Source organism: Pollachius pollachius (assembly GCF_949987615.1).
Source record: "Pollachius pollachius genome assembly, chromosome: 15".
Classification (NCBI taxonomy): domain Eukaryota; kingdom Metazoa; phylum Chordata; class Actinopteri; order Gadiformes; family Gadidae; genus Pollachius; species Pollachius pollachius.
Genome location: NC_136948.1, coordinates 22669174 through 22688554, shown reverse-complemented (window position 1 = coordinate 22688554; position 19381 = coordinate 22669174). Strand labels below are relative to the sequence as shown.

Below are 19381 nucleotides of genomic sequence, written 5' to 3'. Positions count from 1 at the left end.
CACTTTACCACGGCCAGTGATGTTCTATGGTGAGGTGTACATTATATTCAGATCACAGCACGGCTAAAGCTTCATCCCCATGTCTACACTAATGACAACTCCTCAGCTCACATCTGCTGACCAGAGTTACATAACATATAACATAACATACTAGTAGTTAACAGGTCAACCCCTAACCCTCACATCAGCTGGCCAGAGCTACATAACATATAACATACATAACATACTAGTAGTTAACAGGTCAACCCCTAACCCTCACATCAGCTGGCCAGAGCTACATAACATATAACAAACACAACATACTAGTAGTTAACAGGTCAACCCCTAACCCTCACATCAGCTGGCCAGAGCTACATAACATATAACAAACACAACATACTAGTAGTTTACAGGTCAACCCCTAACCCTCACATCAGCGGGCTAGACTTGCATATTAAACAACACCAAGACCCAGTTTGAAGAGGCTGAAAACTGACCTGAGAGTTTCCAGTGTACAGTGTGGACTCCCCAGTCCAGCAGAGAGCAGCTTCACTCCTGAATCCTGCAGATCATTGGTACTGTTGGGAAAAACGGTCTGTCTAGTTACTGGACCAGATGAAATGAGACGGAGAGGTAATAAAGTCTATCGGCACGAGGACCTTGGATTTATTAAGTAAAGTGGCAACGGTTATACAGAGTCATAAGCGTGAGAAATCGAATATGTCTAAGTCCCTAATCAGCGCTGATGGTTCGTCCGGAGCTTCGCCTCTGTGGAAGGTCTGCTTCGGAAGAAGGTGAAGAGTCTCAGAGTGATACAGTTTTATGCTGTATCTCCTCGTGATGAGGTGTGTGCGTTTGAGATGTGTGTGGTTCTGTGTGTTTTTACTTGACCTTGGTTCCCAGGCACTAGTGTATGCATGTATATCTTCTTGTGTTCCTCCTTACGGGGGAGAGCTTCAGAGCATCACCCGTTGTGGTCCTCCCGTCCTTGAGGATGACTGGTGCATTGTCTGAGTGTCTACTATCTGCCGGGAGGAGATATGGGGCCCTGGCTCTGGCCCTGACCTGGCTATATTCTCATGTATGTGTTATGTGTTAAAAGTTGACTATATTATAAGGTGACTGCCATGTGATGTGCTCATTAAGCTAGGGTAGGAGTTAGCTATATTTATAATGTACATGTGATGTGCTCAGCAGGTTATTTTGCCCCAACATATCCCCCTCAAGTCGTCGCAAGACGACTTTTACTCATTAGGGGTACGAGGGATAGGACTCCAGCGCGGGACTACCATCATAACATTATTAAACAATAACAATATAAATGCAACAATCACAAATACACTAACGATCACAGGAAAGAAATGTAACCACGAAACGTGTCCCTAAATAATAGCGAAGATATGAGGCAGATAACGAATGGCAATCCCCCTCAACCCATCCCTAGAGGACAACACACTAAGGATGTGAGGAGGAGTTGACTGGTCGTGTTACAACAAGCAATCACACGCATGGGGCATCCAGGGTAGGCCCGGGGCACGGGAACAACTGAAACCATGGAATAGTCCTGAGCGTCATCATGGGCAGGAGGTCGCAAGGCGCCACCTGAGCATTAGACCCTTTTATTCAACTGCGCTCAGGACCTTATCTGATAAACGGGCAATCAAGGCCCCTGGAATCTCGCCCGTGTGAATCCCCGAGCTCCATCTAGTGGGACAGCGATATAAACAACAACATTTACGTTCCCGGCGTCGGTTGCGTAGACGCGGGCATAGATATGGGAGCGGCTAAAAACAGTGAAGCGTACAGAAGCGAATACAGCCAGGGGTGCCCTCAAGCCTTAAGGGAGCGGGCCGCAGCCCCTGGTACCGGAACGCAGATCCCTGGTCCGGGCGTCGTGGGTGCTTCAGGTGGGAGGGGGGGTGATGCCGTTGGCGGGGACGGGAATGGGGCAGCCCACCTGGAGAGGTTACTAGCACGTCACAGGCGGGGGGGGGAAGAGGGAAGGGGTGTTGCGGTGGGGTGTCAGCCGACGGTGATGGAAACAGGACGCCGGGGCCGTGCATCTGGAGAGGCCACTCGCACTCACGGGTAGATGTCCGGCTCGGCGGGGACACAGTCGTCGGCGGGGGCTGGGAGTGTCTCTTCGGAGGCATAGGTTGGGAGTGTGTAGGGGAGCTCGTCCTCAAAGTCAGAGGCTGCAGGGCGAGGGAGGGTCCCTTGGAGGTCTGGTCGTGCTCGGAGTTCCGACAGGATGCGAGGCGCGCAGTTGTGGGGGGTGCCGTCTGTGTCTGCGGGATACTCTCCGGTCATATTTACTCCTTTTGTTGAGTAGCTCACCGAGGGATCTGTCAGGGCCTCGGTCAACCGGATCTGGGTAATGGCGGCCGACAGGGTGAAGAGTGAGCTCTCCACTGCAGCCTTGACTCCGTGGGTGGTGTGCACTACCGTGGGGTTTTTCATGGTGAGGAACTGTGTCTTCCGTAGGGCGATGGCGATGGCCATGAGATGTCTGGCACAGTGAGGGAGTCCTAGGCCCGGAGTGGGTAGGGCCGAGCTGTGATAGTGGAGGATCCTTCGGGTGCCGGGCTTTGCCTGCCAGAGGGTGGCCGCTACATTTCCGTTCCTCTGTGTGACGTCCAGATGGAAGGGGGCCGTATAGTCGGGGGCTTGGAGGGCGGCGGCTGAGTGGAGGGCCTGTCTTCCGGTCTTGGCCTTTCAATATTTTCCCCGGTTCAGCGTTGAGGCACAACCAGCCCAGCGCTCTGGTCCGTTGCTCGTCCGACATGGTGGGTGTGTTCGCCGTTCCTTAGCAGCCTGGTGTGGGGGTGGTCGGGGTCGTGGACGCCTTTGCACTGGAGGCCGGGTGCGAGGAGGTTTGTCTTTTTATCTTTATTAGCAACCGGGATAATTCTTCTAGCAGGGGGTGATCGAGAGTCGGGGTTGGATTGGTATTGATGTTGTCCAGTGGGGGGCGCGGTAGTTGGGGAAGGGTAGAGTTGGAGTGGTCCAGCAGGGGGCAGTCTAGTTGGGGAGGGTAAGGTTGGAGTGGTCCAGCAGGGGCAGTCTAGTTGGGGAAGGGTAAGGTTGGAGTGGTCCAGCAGGGGGCGCTGTAGTTGGGGAAGGGTAAGGTTGGAGTGGTCCAGTAGGGGGCGCTGTGGTTGGGGAAGGGTAAGGTTGGAGTGGTCCAGTAGGGGGCAGTCTAGTTGGGGAAGGGTAAGGTTGGAGTGGTCCAGTAGGGGGCAGTCTGGTTGGGGAAGGGTAAGGTTGGAGTGGCTAAACTTTTGGCGGAGGGGGAGGTGTGGCTTCGGACTGAGCGAGAGAACTCAAAAAATGGCGGCCCTGATGCTATAACTCTGTGTGGCCTGTCTAACACACAAGAGCGGATGAGAGACTAGGGGGTAACTTTTGTCACTCTTGGAGGAGGAGAACGAGAAAAAGGAGGAAAAAACAGGGGGGAGGGAAGCAAAAAACAACAACAGGGCCTATAGACGTTATTCAATACATCCAGATATTCTTTATAGCCAATAATCGTTATCTATCTTTATTGATTAATCTGCGTCAATCAGACTAAACCGTCAACCAACGCGGCAAAGAGATGTTGTTTAGTATTGTGGTTTATCTATGCGACAGGTCCGGCAGTAATTCAAAGAAACACAGTAAAAGAGATATCATTTATCCTTGTCAACTTGTCTAGGTCTAGTTTTAACGGTTCAAACAGTAAATTAAAGCGACACAGTAAAAAAGGTTATTTATCATTGTCAATTTATCTATTTCCGCAGGTTACGCCATAGAGCAACGCAATACGTCAGAGAGACATTTATTCATTATTATCAATCTATCTATTCCTACATTTACCCGTTTTAACGGACAAAGATAGAGCGGATCACGCATACACACCCACTGATTCACTCACAGATTCCCTCTTTCTCGCAGACGCACCCAGAAACATATCGACAGACTTCTCATTCTGTGTCCCGCACCCACAATCATCAGACACAGCAGAATAGCGTTAAGCATAGCAAAGCAAGCAAGCGTTGCACACATATTTCCATATATTAGCCGGCCCAAAAATACGCTCGCTCTCTTTCTTTCTCTCTCTCTGGGCCTCTTACACACACACACACACACACAGCCACTCCGTCTCTCTCTCTCTTATTCTCGCGCATACACACACTGCCTCTCGTTCACTCGCGCATACACACGCTGTTTCCTTTGCAAAGGGACTTTAACCCTGATAAAGGACTCTAACCTTCTCACCACATAGAATTATTTAATACACAGATTATTCCATCTGGGTTCCGAACCCGGCCCAGGCATCCCTCTGAGTCCACTCAATGGCTCAGGCATTTATTATTCCATCTGGGTTCCGAACCCGGCCCAGGCATCCCTCTGAGTCCACTCAATGGCTCAGGCATTTATTCCCTCTGGGTTCCGAACCCGGCCCAGGCATCCCTCTGAGTCCACTCAATGGCTCAGGCATTTATTCCCTCTGGGTTCCGAACCCGGCCCAGGCATCCCTCTGAGTCCACTCAATGGCTCAGGCATTTATTCCCTCTGGGTTCCGAACCCGGCCCAGGCATCCCTCTGAGTCCACTCAATGGCTCAGGCATTTATTATTTTGGCCATCGGTAGTCTTGTATCACTGACCGATTCTTATAGGCCCTATGGTCTCGAGGGTATTCTTTCACCATGCAAGGAGCCGATATTCGATGTGTCACGCATTCGGGGTCAATCGGGTTTTATGGGGAAATGCTGGGGTGCAGTCCTATTAGTCCCCACGAGATATCCCGTAGCGAACCGTTCTCACAGTCTCATCTCCTAATGTGGTTCCTATATAACTATGCAGAGTTTGGATTTTATCAACAGGTTCTGCCTACCTTTTGTTGTGCGATCGCGAGGTGAGACTGCAGGAATCGGTCCGGTTCTCCGGGGTCCCGAGGCCGTGCCGCTCTCTGTCTCTCGTTTCCCAGTTGCGGTCCAATTCAGAAAAAATCACGTCGGGGTCACCAATTTGTTGGGAAAAACGGTCTGTCTAGTTACTGGACCAGATGAAATGAGACGGAGAGGTAATAAAGTCTATCGGCACGAGGACCTTGGATTTATTAAGTAAAGTGGCAACGGTTATACAGAGTCATAAGCGTGAGAAATCGAATATGTCTAAGTCCCTAATCAGCGCTGATGGTTCGTCCGGAGCTTCGCCTCTGTGGAAGGTCTGCTTCAGAAGAAGGTGAAGAGTCTCAGAGTGATACAGTTTTATGCTGTATCTCCTCGTGATGAGGTGTGTGCGTTTGAGATGTGTGTGGTTCTGTGTGTTTTTACTTGACCTTGGTTCCCAGGCACTAGTGTATGCATGTATATCTTCTTGTGTTCCTCCTTACGGGGGAGAGCTTCAGAGCATCACCCGTTGTGGTCCTCCCGTCCTTGAGGATGACTGGTGCATTGTCTGAGTGTCTACTATCTGCCGGGAGGAGATATGGGGCCCTGGCTCTGGCCCTGACCTGACTATATTCTCATGTATGTGTTATGTGTTAAAAGTTGACTATATTATAAGGTGACTGCCATGTGATGTGCTCATTAAGCTAGGGTAGGAGTTAGCTATATTTATAATGTACATGTGATGTGCTCAGCAGGTTATTTTGCCCCAACAGTACTCAGGTCCAGCTCTCTCAGACGAGAGGAGTTGGAGCTGAGAACTGAGGCCAGAGCTTCACAGCATCTCTCTGACAGATCACAGCCCTTCAGCCTTCACACAAAATAAAGAGAACAGGTTAGGAACTGTGATTAAAATAACTTACATCTTCAACTTATTACATGATGAAGAAATTGTGGTTATTCAAATTGGGTGTAAAATGTATAACAATAAGATAGTTGTTTTGCAGCGTTTGAAAAGTCGTTTTGTATATTAATATTACTTTTTGTTGCAGTATTATGTATATTATGTTGTATATTATGTTATCAGTTAATCTGAAGCAATGTTTTGTATATAATTAGAAGTTTTATTCCAATATTATGTATAGTGTGTTGTGAGGAGAATAAACATCACAGCGATCAGGAAACCACTTTGCGAGCCCGAGAACTAAAAGATACGGCCACACTGAACGCGTAACGCACGTAGGATTAGGCCTTACCTACCGCTTGATCATTGTGTGTCACAAAAATTGTTCAACGCGCCTTACGCGCCTACGAAGCTTGATGAGCCCGCCCAGAACTTATTTTCCCCCAATACTTTTCTTTTGCTCCACCAACATGGCTGAGATCACCACCATCGCTGCGCTGTATTTGTTGTGGGAGTTCGAGGAGAGTAGGAAACCCAAACGCCGTCGTGGTTGGGTGCATGACATCCTCCGTAGGCGCTCACAGCTGGGTGAGTTTCACCACCTCCTCCAGGAACTCCGCCTGGATGACGGCCGGTTCCAGCGGTATTTTCGGTTGCCTGGGGCCATGTTCGATGACCTGCTATCCCGGGTTGGTGCCAGGATCTCCCCTCAGGACACCAACTACAGGCGCTTCATAACAGCTGCGGAGCGCCTGTCCTCCGTCTCTCTGTGACGTCGGGTCAAGCTCAACTCTGATTGGCTATCGCGGCTAAGCGTCACGCGTAGGAGCGTAAAAAGTTCAATTTTTTGAACACCGCGCATAGGTGCGTTGGGCACGTAGGTGTTTTGGCGGGATATTTAGGTGCGTAGAAAGCGTCTAATGCGCCTAAAGCGCTGCTTTTGCGCGTGTAACGCATCGACGCCCTAAACCAATGGTTCTCTATGCAAAAATGCAGATTTTCTACGCCTTTGACGGGTATGAAGCGTTCAGTGTGGCCGTACCTTTAGACAGCATTTGTGCGCTTGGGGGTGTCAGTTTCGTGCTGCTTCACTTTACGTGCACACTTTTATGGATGTTAATCTGTTAAATGTCTTCTGATATTGAACCTTTTGGTGTAACTGTTTGAGCATTGGGTAAAACTGACCTGAGAGTTTCCAGTGTGGACTCCCCAGTCCAGCAGAGAGCAGCTTCACTCCTGAATCCTGCAGATCATTGGTACTCAGGTCCAGCTCTCTCAGACTAGAGGAGTTGGAACTGAGAACTGAGGCCAGAGCTTCACAGCATCTCTCTGACAGATGACAGCCCTTCAGCCTTCACACAAAATAAAGAGAACAGGTTAGGAACTGTGATTAAAATAACTTACATCTTTAAGTTATTAAATAATGAAGGAATGTTATTGGTTAAACAAAAAATACTAAATAATTAGATGTATAAATGTTAAATTGTTGTTTAGTTGAGATTGAAAATGTTGAAAATGAATACTCCTATATTCTATTGTTCTGAATATTCTCTTATGTGAATTGTAATACATTACAATTCATTACAAGTTAATAGGACACCTACAGAGATGTTTTGTATATTATTATAACTAATACGTTTATTCTGTTATGATATATTGTTATGAACCTATGGGATCTTTTTCATATTATTTTAACCTTATATTCCAGTTTTATTTATATTGTGTAGTGTCTTTTGTAATACATGTTATTAGTGAACCTACAGAGATGTTTTGGAGGCTTTGACCACTGGCAGCAGCCTCAGAAGACCATCTTCTGAAGCAGAGTATTTTTCCAGGTCAAACACGTCCAGCTCCTCTTCTGATGTCAGTAAGATGAAGATCAGAGCTGACCACTGAGCAGGGGAGAGAGATTCTCCGGAGAGACTTCCTGATGTCAGGTACTGTTGGATCTCCTTCACTAGAGAACAGTCGTTCAGTTCATTCAGACAGTGGAACAGATTGATGCTTCTCTCTGGAGATAGATCTCCTTTTATCTTCTCCTTGATGTAAGACACTGTTCCCTTATTGGTCTGTGAGCTACTTCCTGTCAGTCGCAGCAGACCTGTTTTAATCTGAGTGGTCAGTGATCTTTTTTTCTGTCCCAGCAGACCTCGTAGGACAATCTGATTGGTCTCCAGAGAGAGGCCCAGGAGGAAGCGGAGGAACAAGTCCAGGTGTCCGTTCTCACTCTGTAAGGCCTTGTCCACAGCACTCTGGTAGAGGAGGAGTTGATCTTTCCTGGAGTTTGAGAGCAGATTGACACCAGTATCGATGAAGGACAAAAAGACATAAAGGGCAGCCAGAAACTCCTGGATGCTCAGATGGACAAAGCAGAACACCTTGTCCTGGTACAGCCCACACTCCTCTTTAAAGATCTGGGTGAACACTCCTGAGTACACTGAGGCTGCTCTGATATCGATGTCACACTCTGCCATATCTGCCTCGTAGAAGATCAGGTTGCCTTTCTCCAGCTGGTTAAAAGCAAGTTTTCCAAGAGAAACAATAATCTCCTTGCTCTCTGAACTCCAGTCTGGATCTGTTTCAGCCCTCCCATGGTACTTCCTGTCCCCCTGTATGGACTGAACCCTCAGGAAGTGGCTGTACATCTGAGTCACGGTCTTGGGCATCTCTTTGATCTGGGATTTTTTTAAGATGTCCTCCAGAACTGTAGCAGTGATCCAACAGAATACTGGGATGTGACACATGATGTGGAGCCTTCTTGATTTCTTGATGTGGGAGATGATTGTGCTGGCCAGCGTCTCCTCTCGGAATCTCTTCCTGAAGTACTCCTCCTTCTGTTGGTCGGTGAACCCCCTCACCTCTGTCACCACGTCAACACACTCAGCAGGGATCTGATTGGCTGCCGCAGGGCGTGTGGTTATCCAAATGCGAGCGGAGGGAAGCAGGTCGCCCCTGATGAGGTTTGTTAGCAACACGTCCACCGAGGTGGACTTTGTGACATCATTCCATATCGGGTTGTTCTGGAAGCCCAGAGGAAGTCGACACTCATCCAGACCATCCAAGATGAAGACAACTTGGAACCGGTCGAATCTGCAGATTCCTGCTTCTTTGGTCTCACTAAAGAAGTGATGAAGAAGTTCCACCAAGCTAAACTCTTTCCCTTTCAGTAAATTCAGCTCTCTGAAAGTGAGGAGAAATGTGAAGTGTATGTCCTGGTTGGTTTTGCCTTCAGCCCAGTCCAGAGTGAACTTGTGTGTTAAGACGGTTTTACCAATGCCGGCCACTCCGGTTGTCATCATTGTTCTTATTGGTTGATCGTGTCCAGGTAAGGGTTTAAAGATGTGTTCACATCTGATTGGTGTTTCTTCCTTGGCTGGTTTCCTGGAAGCGGTTTCAATCAGTCTGACCTCATGTTCCTTGTTGACCTCTCCGCTGCCTCTCTCTGTGATGAACATATCTGTGTAGAAGTCGTTCAGATCTGTTCGCTGTCCTGCTTTAGCGATTCCCTCAAACACACACCTGAACTTCTTCTTCAAATGAGACTTCATTTTATGTTGGCACTCGACAGCAGCAGATCCTAAATGAGAAAACAACAGATGACATCAGTTAGTGGATGGTGATCAGTGGAACCAGGTCAATATTTCCTGTTCAATTATCAACTTCATGATATTTAGTGGCTTCATTACTTGTGGTCTGAAAAGCTGGTTGTGAAGGACTGCATGTTACAGATTTAAAATGTTAAGGACAATTATTTGCACAGCAATATTATTGGTCTAATGAAAGTAATAATAATAGTGAATCAGTGTAAAGTGATTTGCTATGCTGATACAACAAGACAGGGTTTCATCACTTCCACTGAGTTGTTCTGCTGTTGGTCTGCAGTATAATGATTAATGTTATTTAACCTGAAAGACCCACAATAACCCCACATATCTTGGTCAAACCATCTAACCTGATACCCCACAATATCCCTAAATATCTGGATCAAACCATTTAACCTGATAACCCCACAATAACCCTAAATATCTTGATCAAACCATTTAACCTGATACCCCACAATAACCCTACATATCTGGATCAAAACATTTAACCTGATACCCCCACAATAACCCTACATATCTGGATCAAAACATTTAACCTGATACCCCCACAATAACCCTACATATCTGGATCAAACCATTTAACCTGATAGCCCCACCATAACTCGATATATATGGACAAAACCATCTACCTGATAGCCCACAATAACCCATATATATCTGGATCAAACCATTTACCCGATACCCATTAACTCTACACCACTTAACCCCAAAGAGGAAAGATACTTCTCCTTAAAAATATAATTTCTTCTCTTTTTTCAAGATAAGATCTCTTTTTCCCCTTCAAAATAAAAGTCTCCTCTGTCTTCAGAGTAAGAGTCTCTTACCGCCCCCCAGTGTTTCGGCCAGTTCCTCCTGGTTCATCTCCAGCTCTGTTTGATGCTCCTGTATAGACTGAGCACTGGTGACCTCTGACCTCTCCTGGTGTCTGTGGAGAACACACACACACACACACACACACACACACACACACACACACTTTAATTTTTCCTGACTTGGAAACATCAGTGCCAGTAAAGTCTGATAACAAGAGTCTGCTCTCTCCTGCTGGACTCTTCTAGAAAAACAAGAATCAGGATTTATGGATGTTTGATAGAAGCTGTATCTTTATGATCTCTGATAAATCCTCACCTCTTCTCAATAGACTGATTTCCATCTTTAAACTGGTCAGGATGTTCCATAGACCAGTCACTCTTCATGGAGACACAGCTGGGTCCAGGGGAGTCTGCTCTCTGCTGCTGGACTCTTCGAGAAAAACAAGAATCAGGATTTATGGATGTTTGATAGAAGCTGTATCTTTATGATCTCTGATAAATCCTCACCTCTTCTCAATAGACTGATTTCCATCTTTAAACTGGTCAGGATGTTCCATAGAGCGGTCACTCTTCATGGAGACACAGCTGGGTCCAGGGGAGTCTGCTCTCTGCTGCTGGACTCTTCGAGAAAAACAAGAATCAGGATTTATGGATGTTTGATAGAAGCTGTATCTTTATGATCTCTGATAAATCCTCACCTCTTCTCAATAGACTGATTTCCATCTTTAAACTGGTCAGGATGTTCCCTAGAGCGGTCACTCTTCATGGAGACACAGCTGGTTCCAGGGGAGTCTGGTCTCTGCTGCTGGACTCTTCGAGAAAAACAAGAATCAGGATTTATGGATGTTTGATAGAAGCTGTATCTTTATGATCTCTGATAAATCCTCACCTCTTCTCAATAGACTGATTTCCATCTTTAAACTGGTCAGGATGTTCCATAGACCAGTCACTCTTCATGGAGACACAGCTGGGTCCAGGGGAGTCTGCTCTCTGCTGCTGCTCTGGGCTTCAACACACACACACACACACACACACACACACACACACACACACACACACACACACACACACACACACACACACACACACACACACACACACACAGCTTTTACTCAGACTAATGATGGAGTCATGATGCATCACTGCTGAGCTCTGAGATGATCAACAGTGGCAGACAGAGAGATCCTCTTCTTACCTCTTAGCTTTGCTCCGGCGGCCATGTTCCCCAGACAGAGTGGTCTTAGAGACAGGACCCCCCTCCTCTCTCTCCTCATCCATATTAGACTGGAGACCTGGACACAAACACAACTCATCCATCACTTAATTTGCCTTCAGAACTTTAGCTGTTTATCAAGAGAGAAGATCATTGTGACTGCGTCACACTAAAGCATTATGGACGTCATAGACAATCAATATGAACCCAACAACATAAACAAAATATATTTTTCCCCTCTGTTTCAGTCCCTTCAGAATGCGCAGAATGCGCGTTTCTGGTGTCTGTAGCTTTAATGCAAATGAGCTGCTGCCCATTGACCAATGAGCTGTCAGACTGAACCACAGCATGGAGGAGAAGGGATTGATGCCGTTTTCGGACTGCTGGAGCTCTATACCTATATAATATAATATAATATAATATAATATAATATAATTAGGTGAGTGCTGCATGCAGCACTCAACTATTGTTCTTCATAAGTTGTATTCTTTCTTTCCTCTTTGTTATTCTCTACAAACGTTGGGACCTATCTTCTTCCTCAATTGTTCACCTAGAGACTCCATTTAAATTTTAAAATGTTCAGAATAGCTTGGAATCGCGCGCTTCTTTTCAGATTTTTATACTTTTTAAGATATTCTACTTTTAGCTCTTTTAACACTTTCTTTTTTTAACATGGGAGTCAATGGGAGGACGGCGGAGCCGTTCCTCTGGTACTTCAACTGTTTAAGACGTAACTAAATCAGTTTTCAACCGTTTTTCTTCGTTCAAACCAGTTAACAAATCTACACACTTCTATATTCAATAATATCTGAACGGAATTTCGATATCATTTAAACTTTCTTCAGAATCACAGTTTTAGTTACATACCGGCTTCGTTTTCAGTTGGTCTAATTGAAGACGTCTGCCCATTCTGACACTCCTACTTATTAATACATCGTAACTCAATCATTTTCCAACCTTTTACCTTCCTTCAAACGATTTAACAAATCTACACACTTGTATCTTCATTAATATCCGAACGGAATTTCGATATCATTTAAACTTTCTTCAGAATCACAGTTTTAGGTTCATACCGGCTTCGTTTTCAGTTGGTCTCATGGATTTGCATCGACGCTGGAGCGTGAGGACGTTCAGCAGTGTTGCCAGATTGGGCGGTTTTTCCCGCCGGATTGGGCTACTTTTGGAGGACGTTCGGGTAGTGTTGCCAGATTGGGCGGTTTTTCCTGCTCTATTGGGCTACTTTTAATCACGCACCGGCTCACTATTCTCTTAAGCACGCACACACACACACACACACACACACACACACACACACACACACACACACACACACACACACACACACACACACACACACACACACACACACACACCAGCAGTGCAGGGCAACACATTTGACCTTTCAGAATCTTCTGTTCAATTCATTTTACATTTCTGTATTTTTAGCAATGCTTTGCGCTTTTCATTTAGCTGTCACTTTATTTGTTGACTCACACTGTACATTTACTACTATAACTACAGATAACCAATGCTATTTGTAGTTACATTGGTCCTCTGAGGGGAGCTTGGCGGCAGTCCGGCAGAGAAAGGGATTGTACTCACGGAGCTGAGTTCCCCCCACCGGAGCTGCTCGTCTGCTTGGCCACAAAGTCTTAGCTATGCTCTGATTGGAGGGGAGTGCGGAAGTGGGGGGTAATATTCAAGTGTGCCCCCTTCCTACGCAGGAGGGGGTGCCAAAACTCACTCGCTCGTTTGGTAACTGTAGGCGGGGTACTTTCAGAATTGCATATCTCACTAAAAAATATATGTATGTGTGTGGGAGAACCAGAGACCCAAAACAACACCAAAAATCCCAGGAAAAGTGTCCCCTTTAAACTTTATTCCCCGACAACTGTAACTCACATTGTACATTTACTACTATCACTACTAATAACCAATGTTTGGGAAATCTTTTACGTTTTGTTACGCGTTTCTGGAATTTCTGGAGAACAGCATTACATTTCTTTCTGCTTCCGATACATTTTTGCGGGAGCCAATCATCAAGCTGGCTTTTCCCTTAGCGCTGATACCTGATACCCCCAACATAAGTCTTCATATATAGACAAAACCATTTGACGTGATACCCCCACAATAAACCTACATATCTGGATCAAACCATTTGACCTGATACCACCACAATAACCCAACATATCTGGATCAAACCATTTAACCTGATACCCCCAACATAAGTCTTCATATATGGACAAAACCATTTACCTGATACCCATTAACCCTACACCATTTAACCCCAAAGAGGAAAGACACTGCTCCTTAAAAGTATAATTTCTTCTCTTTTTTAAAGGTAAGATCACTTTTTCCCCTTCAAAATAATAGTCTCCTCTGTCTTCAAAGTAAGAGTCTCTTACCGCCCCCCAGTGTGTCGGCCAGTTCCTCCTGGTTCATCTTCAGCTCTGTTTGATGCTGCTGTACAGACTGACCACTGGTGACCTTTGACCTCTCCTGGTGTCTGTGGAGAACACACACACACACACACACACACACACACACACACACACACACACACAATTAAAGCACACTCGTAAAGCAACACTGACAAAGGAGCCTGCATTGGCTAAAGTTGTTGGGATGCATGTTATTTTATAACAGGGAGAGGCAAAGTTGTGCATTACAATGCAAACACGAAAATAATTGGCACCATTCTGGCGCACTCAGAAGAAAAATGAACTGAATAAATGCCAGGTATATAGCATATCAGAGACAGGCAGACAATTAGTGCACTTGCAAATGAGAGCCTGCAGTATGACCGATCTTGTGACATTATTTAACCATCCATCTACAGCTAATACGATCAGACAGATACATCATTGAACACATACACAAAGCCCACAACAAGCCAAACATCACCACGGCTGACTCTCGCACAATCACACAATCACTCCAACTACTCCAACTCCAAGGCTAGGCTGTTTCATTAAGACCACAACCAACCACAACTACCCCTGCAGTAGGCCTACCTATGCACAACAATAAGTTATTACATTGCGTCTATCTTCTGTTTGGCGCACATGGCTAATTTGAATATTTGCACAGGTGTAACGGTTGTGATTGGGTCTAAAGGACTGAAAGACAGGCCGAACACATTGGTCTCTTTCAAAGGTATATTTGTGATTTGTTTAGCAGGATCACATGTCACGTCAACCGGTTCTGCTGTATACACATCAAATATATACAAATAATAAAATTATAACATTACATTTACATTTCAGAGCAACATACCTGAAAGACAGGACAAACACATTGGTCTCTTTCAAAGGTATATTTGTGATTTCTACAGCAGGATCTGCACGAATAAAACAAAACACTTACTTACAACATAGCTGACCAGTAACATGTGGTCAAACTACAAAATGTGAATAAACTCCCTACCAAGTGACAAACTATAAAAACAATAATAACATGTCAATTATACAATATACAATCATCTAATATGTCGAGGTTCATAACATAAACATACATTCTCGATCTTAAAACGTATAAGTCTTCGGGAGACATTTACAATGTGAACTAACCACATGTCACGTCGACCGGTTCTGACTAGCAACGGCCGCACACACACCTAAGGCGGATGCAGATCTGCAATACCCAAACACACCAGCAGATGGCTCTAAAACACCAGCAACTGCTCTGTCATTGGCGAAACTCATGATATCTAATGAACAGTTTTCCATATCTGTTACACAGGACTGTCTGGCTCTGCTTGGCAAAAAAATAGAACACATTTGAAAATAAATGTTTTGAATACTGGACATGGTGAGCTTAAAAACATTTAAGTGACCATAGGTGAGATGGCCTAAAACGGAATACAAATGAATTATTCTAGGAAATAGGCTTTCAGGATCAATTCAGATGGTAAACTGTTCTCTACTGCTTAGAAATTATTTTTTATGAAGCTTGTTTACATGCTATTTCCCATGATGATAAATTAACATTTAATTGCTGTGAGTTTTGAAGATTCTACAAATAAATACTAAATCAGCTGAATGAGAATACTCATATCCCATGATGATAAATTAACATTTCATTGCTGTGAGTTTTGAAGATTCTACAAATAAATATTAAATCCGCTGAATCACAATACTCTATAAAATCTTTAGTGATGGAATGTAACTGCCCTCACTGAAGTACCAAACAATAAGTACAACTTCGAGGTACTTCTATTTCACTTGAGTATTTAATTAAACCGAGTTACCTAGAAAATACATTTGTGTCTAATAAAGTGTGATATTTATATATGTTAGGCTATGTATTGAGATGGCAGTGTGTGAAGTATCCGTCAATATTTGGGGGTGTCCTCATCCCCAGATTGTTGCGGGTAATCTAAATATTCTCAATATGCAGTAGGCCTAGGCCATAACACTACAATATGTCAGGGATGCAAGCCAAGACAATCAGTCTATATCTATAGCCTGCATGACAACACACGCACACACACACTTGAAATTGATTGATAATCCGATATATAGTATTCGTAAAGCAACACTGATAGGAGCCTGCATTGGCTAAACTTGTTTGGATGCATGTTGTTTTATAACAAGGAGAGGCAAAGTTGTGCATTACAATGCAAACACGACAATAATTGGCACCAATCTGGTGCACTTAAAAGAGCAATCAACTGAATAAATGCCAGGTATATAGCCTATCGACATGGGCACACCTTCAGTGCACTTACAAATAAGAGCCTGCAGTATGACCGATCGTAACATTATTTAACCATCCATCTACAGCCAATACGACCAGACAGATACATCATTGAATACACACACAAAGCCCACAACAAGCCAAACATCAGCACGGCAGGTGCGCAGGGTAAGGACACTAAGGCCGGTCAGTGGAGCCCCGACACACGTCACCTCGTCTCCCAGTCAGGGGGTGGATCTAGACGCTTTTGTGATGACTTTCCTGCAAAAGTCACATTCATGTGTGTGTTTGTGTGTTGATGTCTGTGTATGTGCGTGTTAATGTCTGTGATTGTGTGTGTGTGTGTGTGTGTGTGTGTGTTGGAATGTACATCTGGAGGCTATTCTGTCCCCGCCTGGCTTCAGGCCTCCGACCGCAAGAACCACTATCAATGGGGTGGTCTTCAAGGTCAGGACCCCCCAACACACACACACACACACACACACACACACACACACATACACGCACACGCACACGCACACACACACACACACACACACACACACACACACACACACACACATACACGCACACGCACACACACACACACACACACACACTCTCTTACCAATTCAACATCCACAAGCAGATAAGATACGATCAACTTCATGAATCCCACACGGGGGAATCACTTGTTATTGCAGCTCAAGAGTCAAAAGTACAGAGAAAGAGAGATTAAGGGAAAATACAAATTCAAAAAAATACAAAATAAATGTACAAATGAAATATGTCTTTCTCTCTGTCTCTCTATATGTGTATGTCTGTCTGTCTGTCTGTCTGTCTGTCTGTCTGTCTGTCTGTCTGTCTCGCTGTGTGTGTGTGTGTCTGTGTGTGGATCTGGAGGCTAGTCTGGCCCCGCGTTGCTTCAGGCCTCCAACTGCAAGAAAGATGGGAACCACTATCGCTGGGGTGGTCTTCAAGGTCAGGAACCCCCAACACACACACACACACACACACACACACAGACACACACACACACACACACACACACAGGGAATGTTTGAATACAAACCGTTTTCCATTGGAACCCAATGTGAGTTCTGTTCCGTTCCTGGACCAGAGGTTCCATATAAAAACGCCCTCAACACAGTGAAACTAGTCATTGATGTTCTTCCCATATTCCTTTACTCAGACAGGTTGTCTCTCTGAGATCAATATCTCTTTTACAGCAGCAACCTGGAAACAGAATTTGTAATATGTTTTCTTTCCATTAAATAAAGTTGCCTTATAGGAGAAACCTTTCAGTCTCTTCCTTTTTTTTAAATAAAAAATAAAAATGGCATTTAACATGACAAGGCACTTTGAATCTGCTGAAAGTTAGTCTCAAATTATAAGTCTCCATTTTCCCATTGTAGTTTACATAAAAATCTCTAGAAGTCAATAGTTAAGTGGTTATTGTTTCTTTCCATTAAATAGTATTGTCTTGAGCAGGCCCTGCAACTGAAAATGTAGGCTATGAATTAGAAGAGATTTAGGATTTGCCAATGTCCAGCAGGTCACCCTAAAATGGACTAGAATGCAGGAAATCGCAATTTAGAAATTCAAAATTTTCTGGGGGAGGATCCCCAGACCCCCTCTGGGCTAAGCCCCGGATGTACACAAAGTCTGGCTCCGCCTCTGGACTCCATGCTGGAAGGTTCTTGGTTCGATCCCCAAAGCCCACAGTCTAACATGTATCATTCTACAGAGCAGAAATCTTAAAAATATTCAACCTACTGATAAGATTCAAAGTTATTCATATTTATGATCTATCACAGATACGAGTGGACTACAGTATCTTAATCTTCTTCCTACAGTGATAAAGTCAGCCAAACCAAACCATCCGACTCATAACAAGGAAATGGTGAACCAACCAGTTGGACCAGTTCCCCTCCCAGTTCATACTCCTCCCAGACTAACCTCTTATAGGCGGCTGATCCATGACCTCATTCAGTGATGAATAGTAATCACTGTTTTAAATATGAAGAATGGACAGAGAGCTCTGAGCTCTGTCCATTCTGAGTACAGAATACTCAGTGGACAGAGTACTCAGAGTGGACAGAGTACTCAGAGTTCACACACACACACACACACACACACACACACACACACACACACAGACACACACACACACACACACACAAAAGAAAAAAAGGCACAAACGGTCTACTCTTCTGCAGTCTGTGATTCATTCAACACCGGTGGTAGTAAAGTGGATCATTTTGCTAGGTCCGTTTTGAAACGCTCGAAAAGGTGCACTGCAGCACCACCTGCTGGTGAGAGGATGTCAGTGTGATTGGCTGAGCTGAAGAACACTAACCAGTCGTCACCAGTGACTTCTGTGTTGAGGAGGTCGTGGCAGTGTTAATTGACCTTGAAGGTCATATCCCTCTCATACGAGTCATGCTCTCAGATATAGAGTAGGCCTACACTACTGCAGAATGATGCAATCCCACAGAGAACAACACCCAGTACAAGATGACGTTTAAACACCTTCACTAACCAAGATGGCCGTCTTCCTGTTGAAATAATGTAATAATGACACCGCACTACACTAACAACTGTCCATTCTATCCTCAGTACCTTTAAAGGTAACACAGGACTTTTGATTAAGAACCAATACTGAATCTGACAAAACAGTCATTATTAACCTCAACCTGACGCTTGACTTAAGGCTGAAAGTTTTTGGGTTCGATCCCCAAAGCCCACAGTCTAACACGTAGCATTCTACAGAGCAGGAATCTTCAAAATTATTCAATAGTAATTTTGACAAATAGCAATGTATCCATACATTGACTAACGTTTTTAACCATGTGGTTTTACAGGAAACTAACTATCAACCTATTGATAAGACTAAAAGTTATTCATATTTATGATCTATGATGGATCAGAGTGGACTACAGTACCTTAGTCGTCTTACTGCTGTGATGAAGTGAGCCACAAAAAAAAAGTATGACTCATATCAAGGAAATGATGTCCAACCAGTTGGACCAGTTCCCCTCCCAGTTCATACTCCTCCCAGACTCTGCTTTTATATGAGCTGCGTTTTTTCCACTCACAGGGGGCAGTTGTCTCTGTTAACTTTGGACAAGAGGCAGGGTGGTCTCTCCTAGACGCAGATTCATAGACCCTCTCATTCTCAAGGAGGGCAGGACCATATATGGACTTCCTCGTGTGGTATGACATCACAACCAGATCTGTGATGCGGGCAAACAGAGTACAAGACCCAGTACAAGATGACGTTTAAATGTCTCCCCTAACCAAGATTCCTGTCTGAATAATG

The 19381-nt window shown here is 44.8% G+C and overlaps 1 protein-coding gene across 3 annotated transcripts; it reads right to left on the bottom strand.

Annotated features, from left to right (window-relative positions):
* Nucleotides 1-616: 616 nt before the first annotated feature.
* On the bottom strand, nt 617-19025 carry LOC307087064 (NLR family CARD domain-containing protein 3-like). 3 transcript variants are annotated; one of them, XM_079752499.1, is made up of 10 exons: nt 19005-19025; nt 13788-13888; nt 11365-11461; nt 11059-11175; nt 10868-10981; nt 10677-10790; nt 10486-10599; nt 10182-10282; nt 7517-9332; nt 617-7107 (listed from the first exon to the last, which is right to left on the bottom strand). In XM_079752499.1, exons 2-10 carry the CDS (start codon nt 13822-13824, stop codon nt 6849-6851), a joined length of 2769 nt encoding a protein of 922 aa, XP_079608625.1. In that variant the 5' UTR covers nt 13825-13888; nt 19005-19025; the 3' UTR covers nt 617-6848. The 3 variants fall into 3 exon arrangements, with proteins under 3 accessions (XP_079608625.1, XP_079608626.1, XP_079608627.1); XM_079752500.1 differs by lacking the exon at nt 19005-19025 and adding an exon at nt 14659-18930; XM_079752501.1 differs by lacking the exon at nt 10486-10599.
* Between the last annotated feature and the right edge of the window lie 356 nt (nt 19026-19381).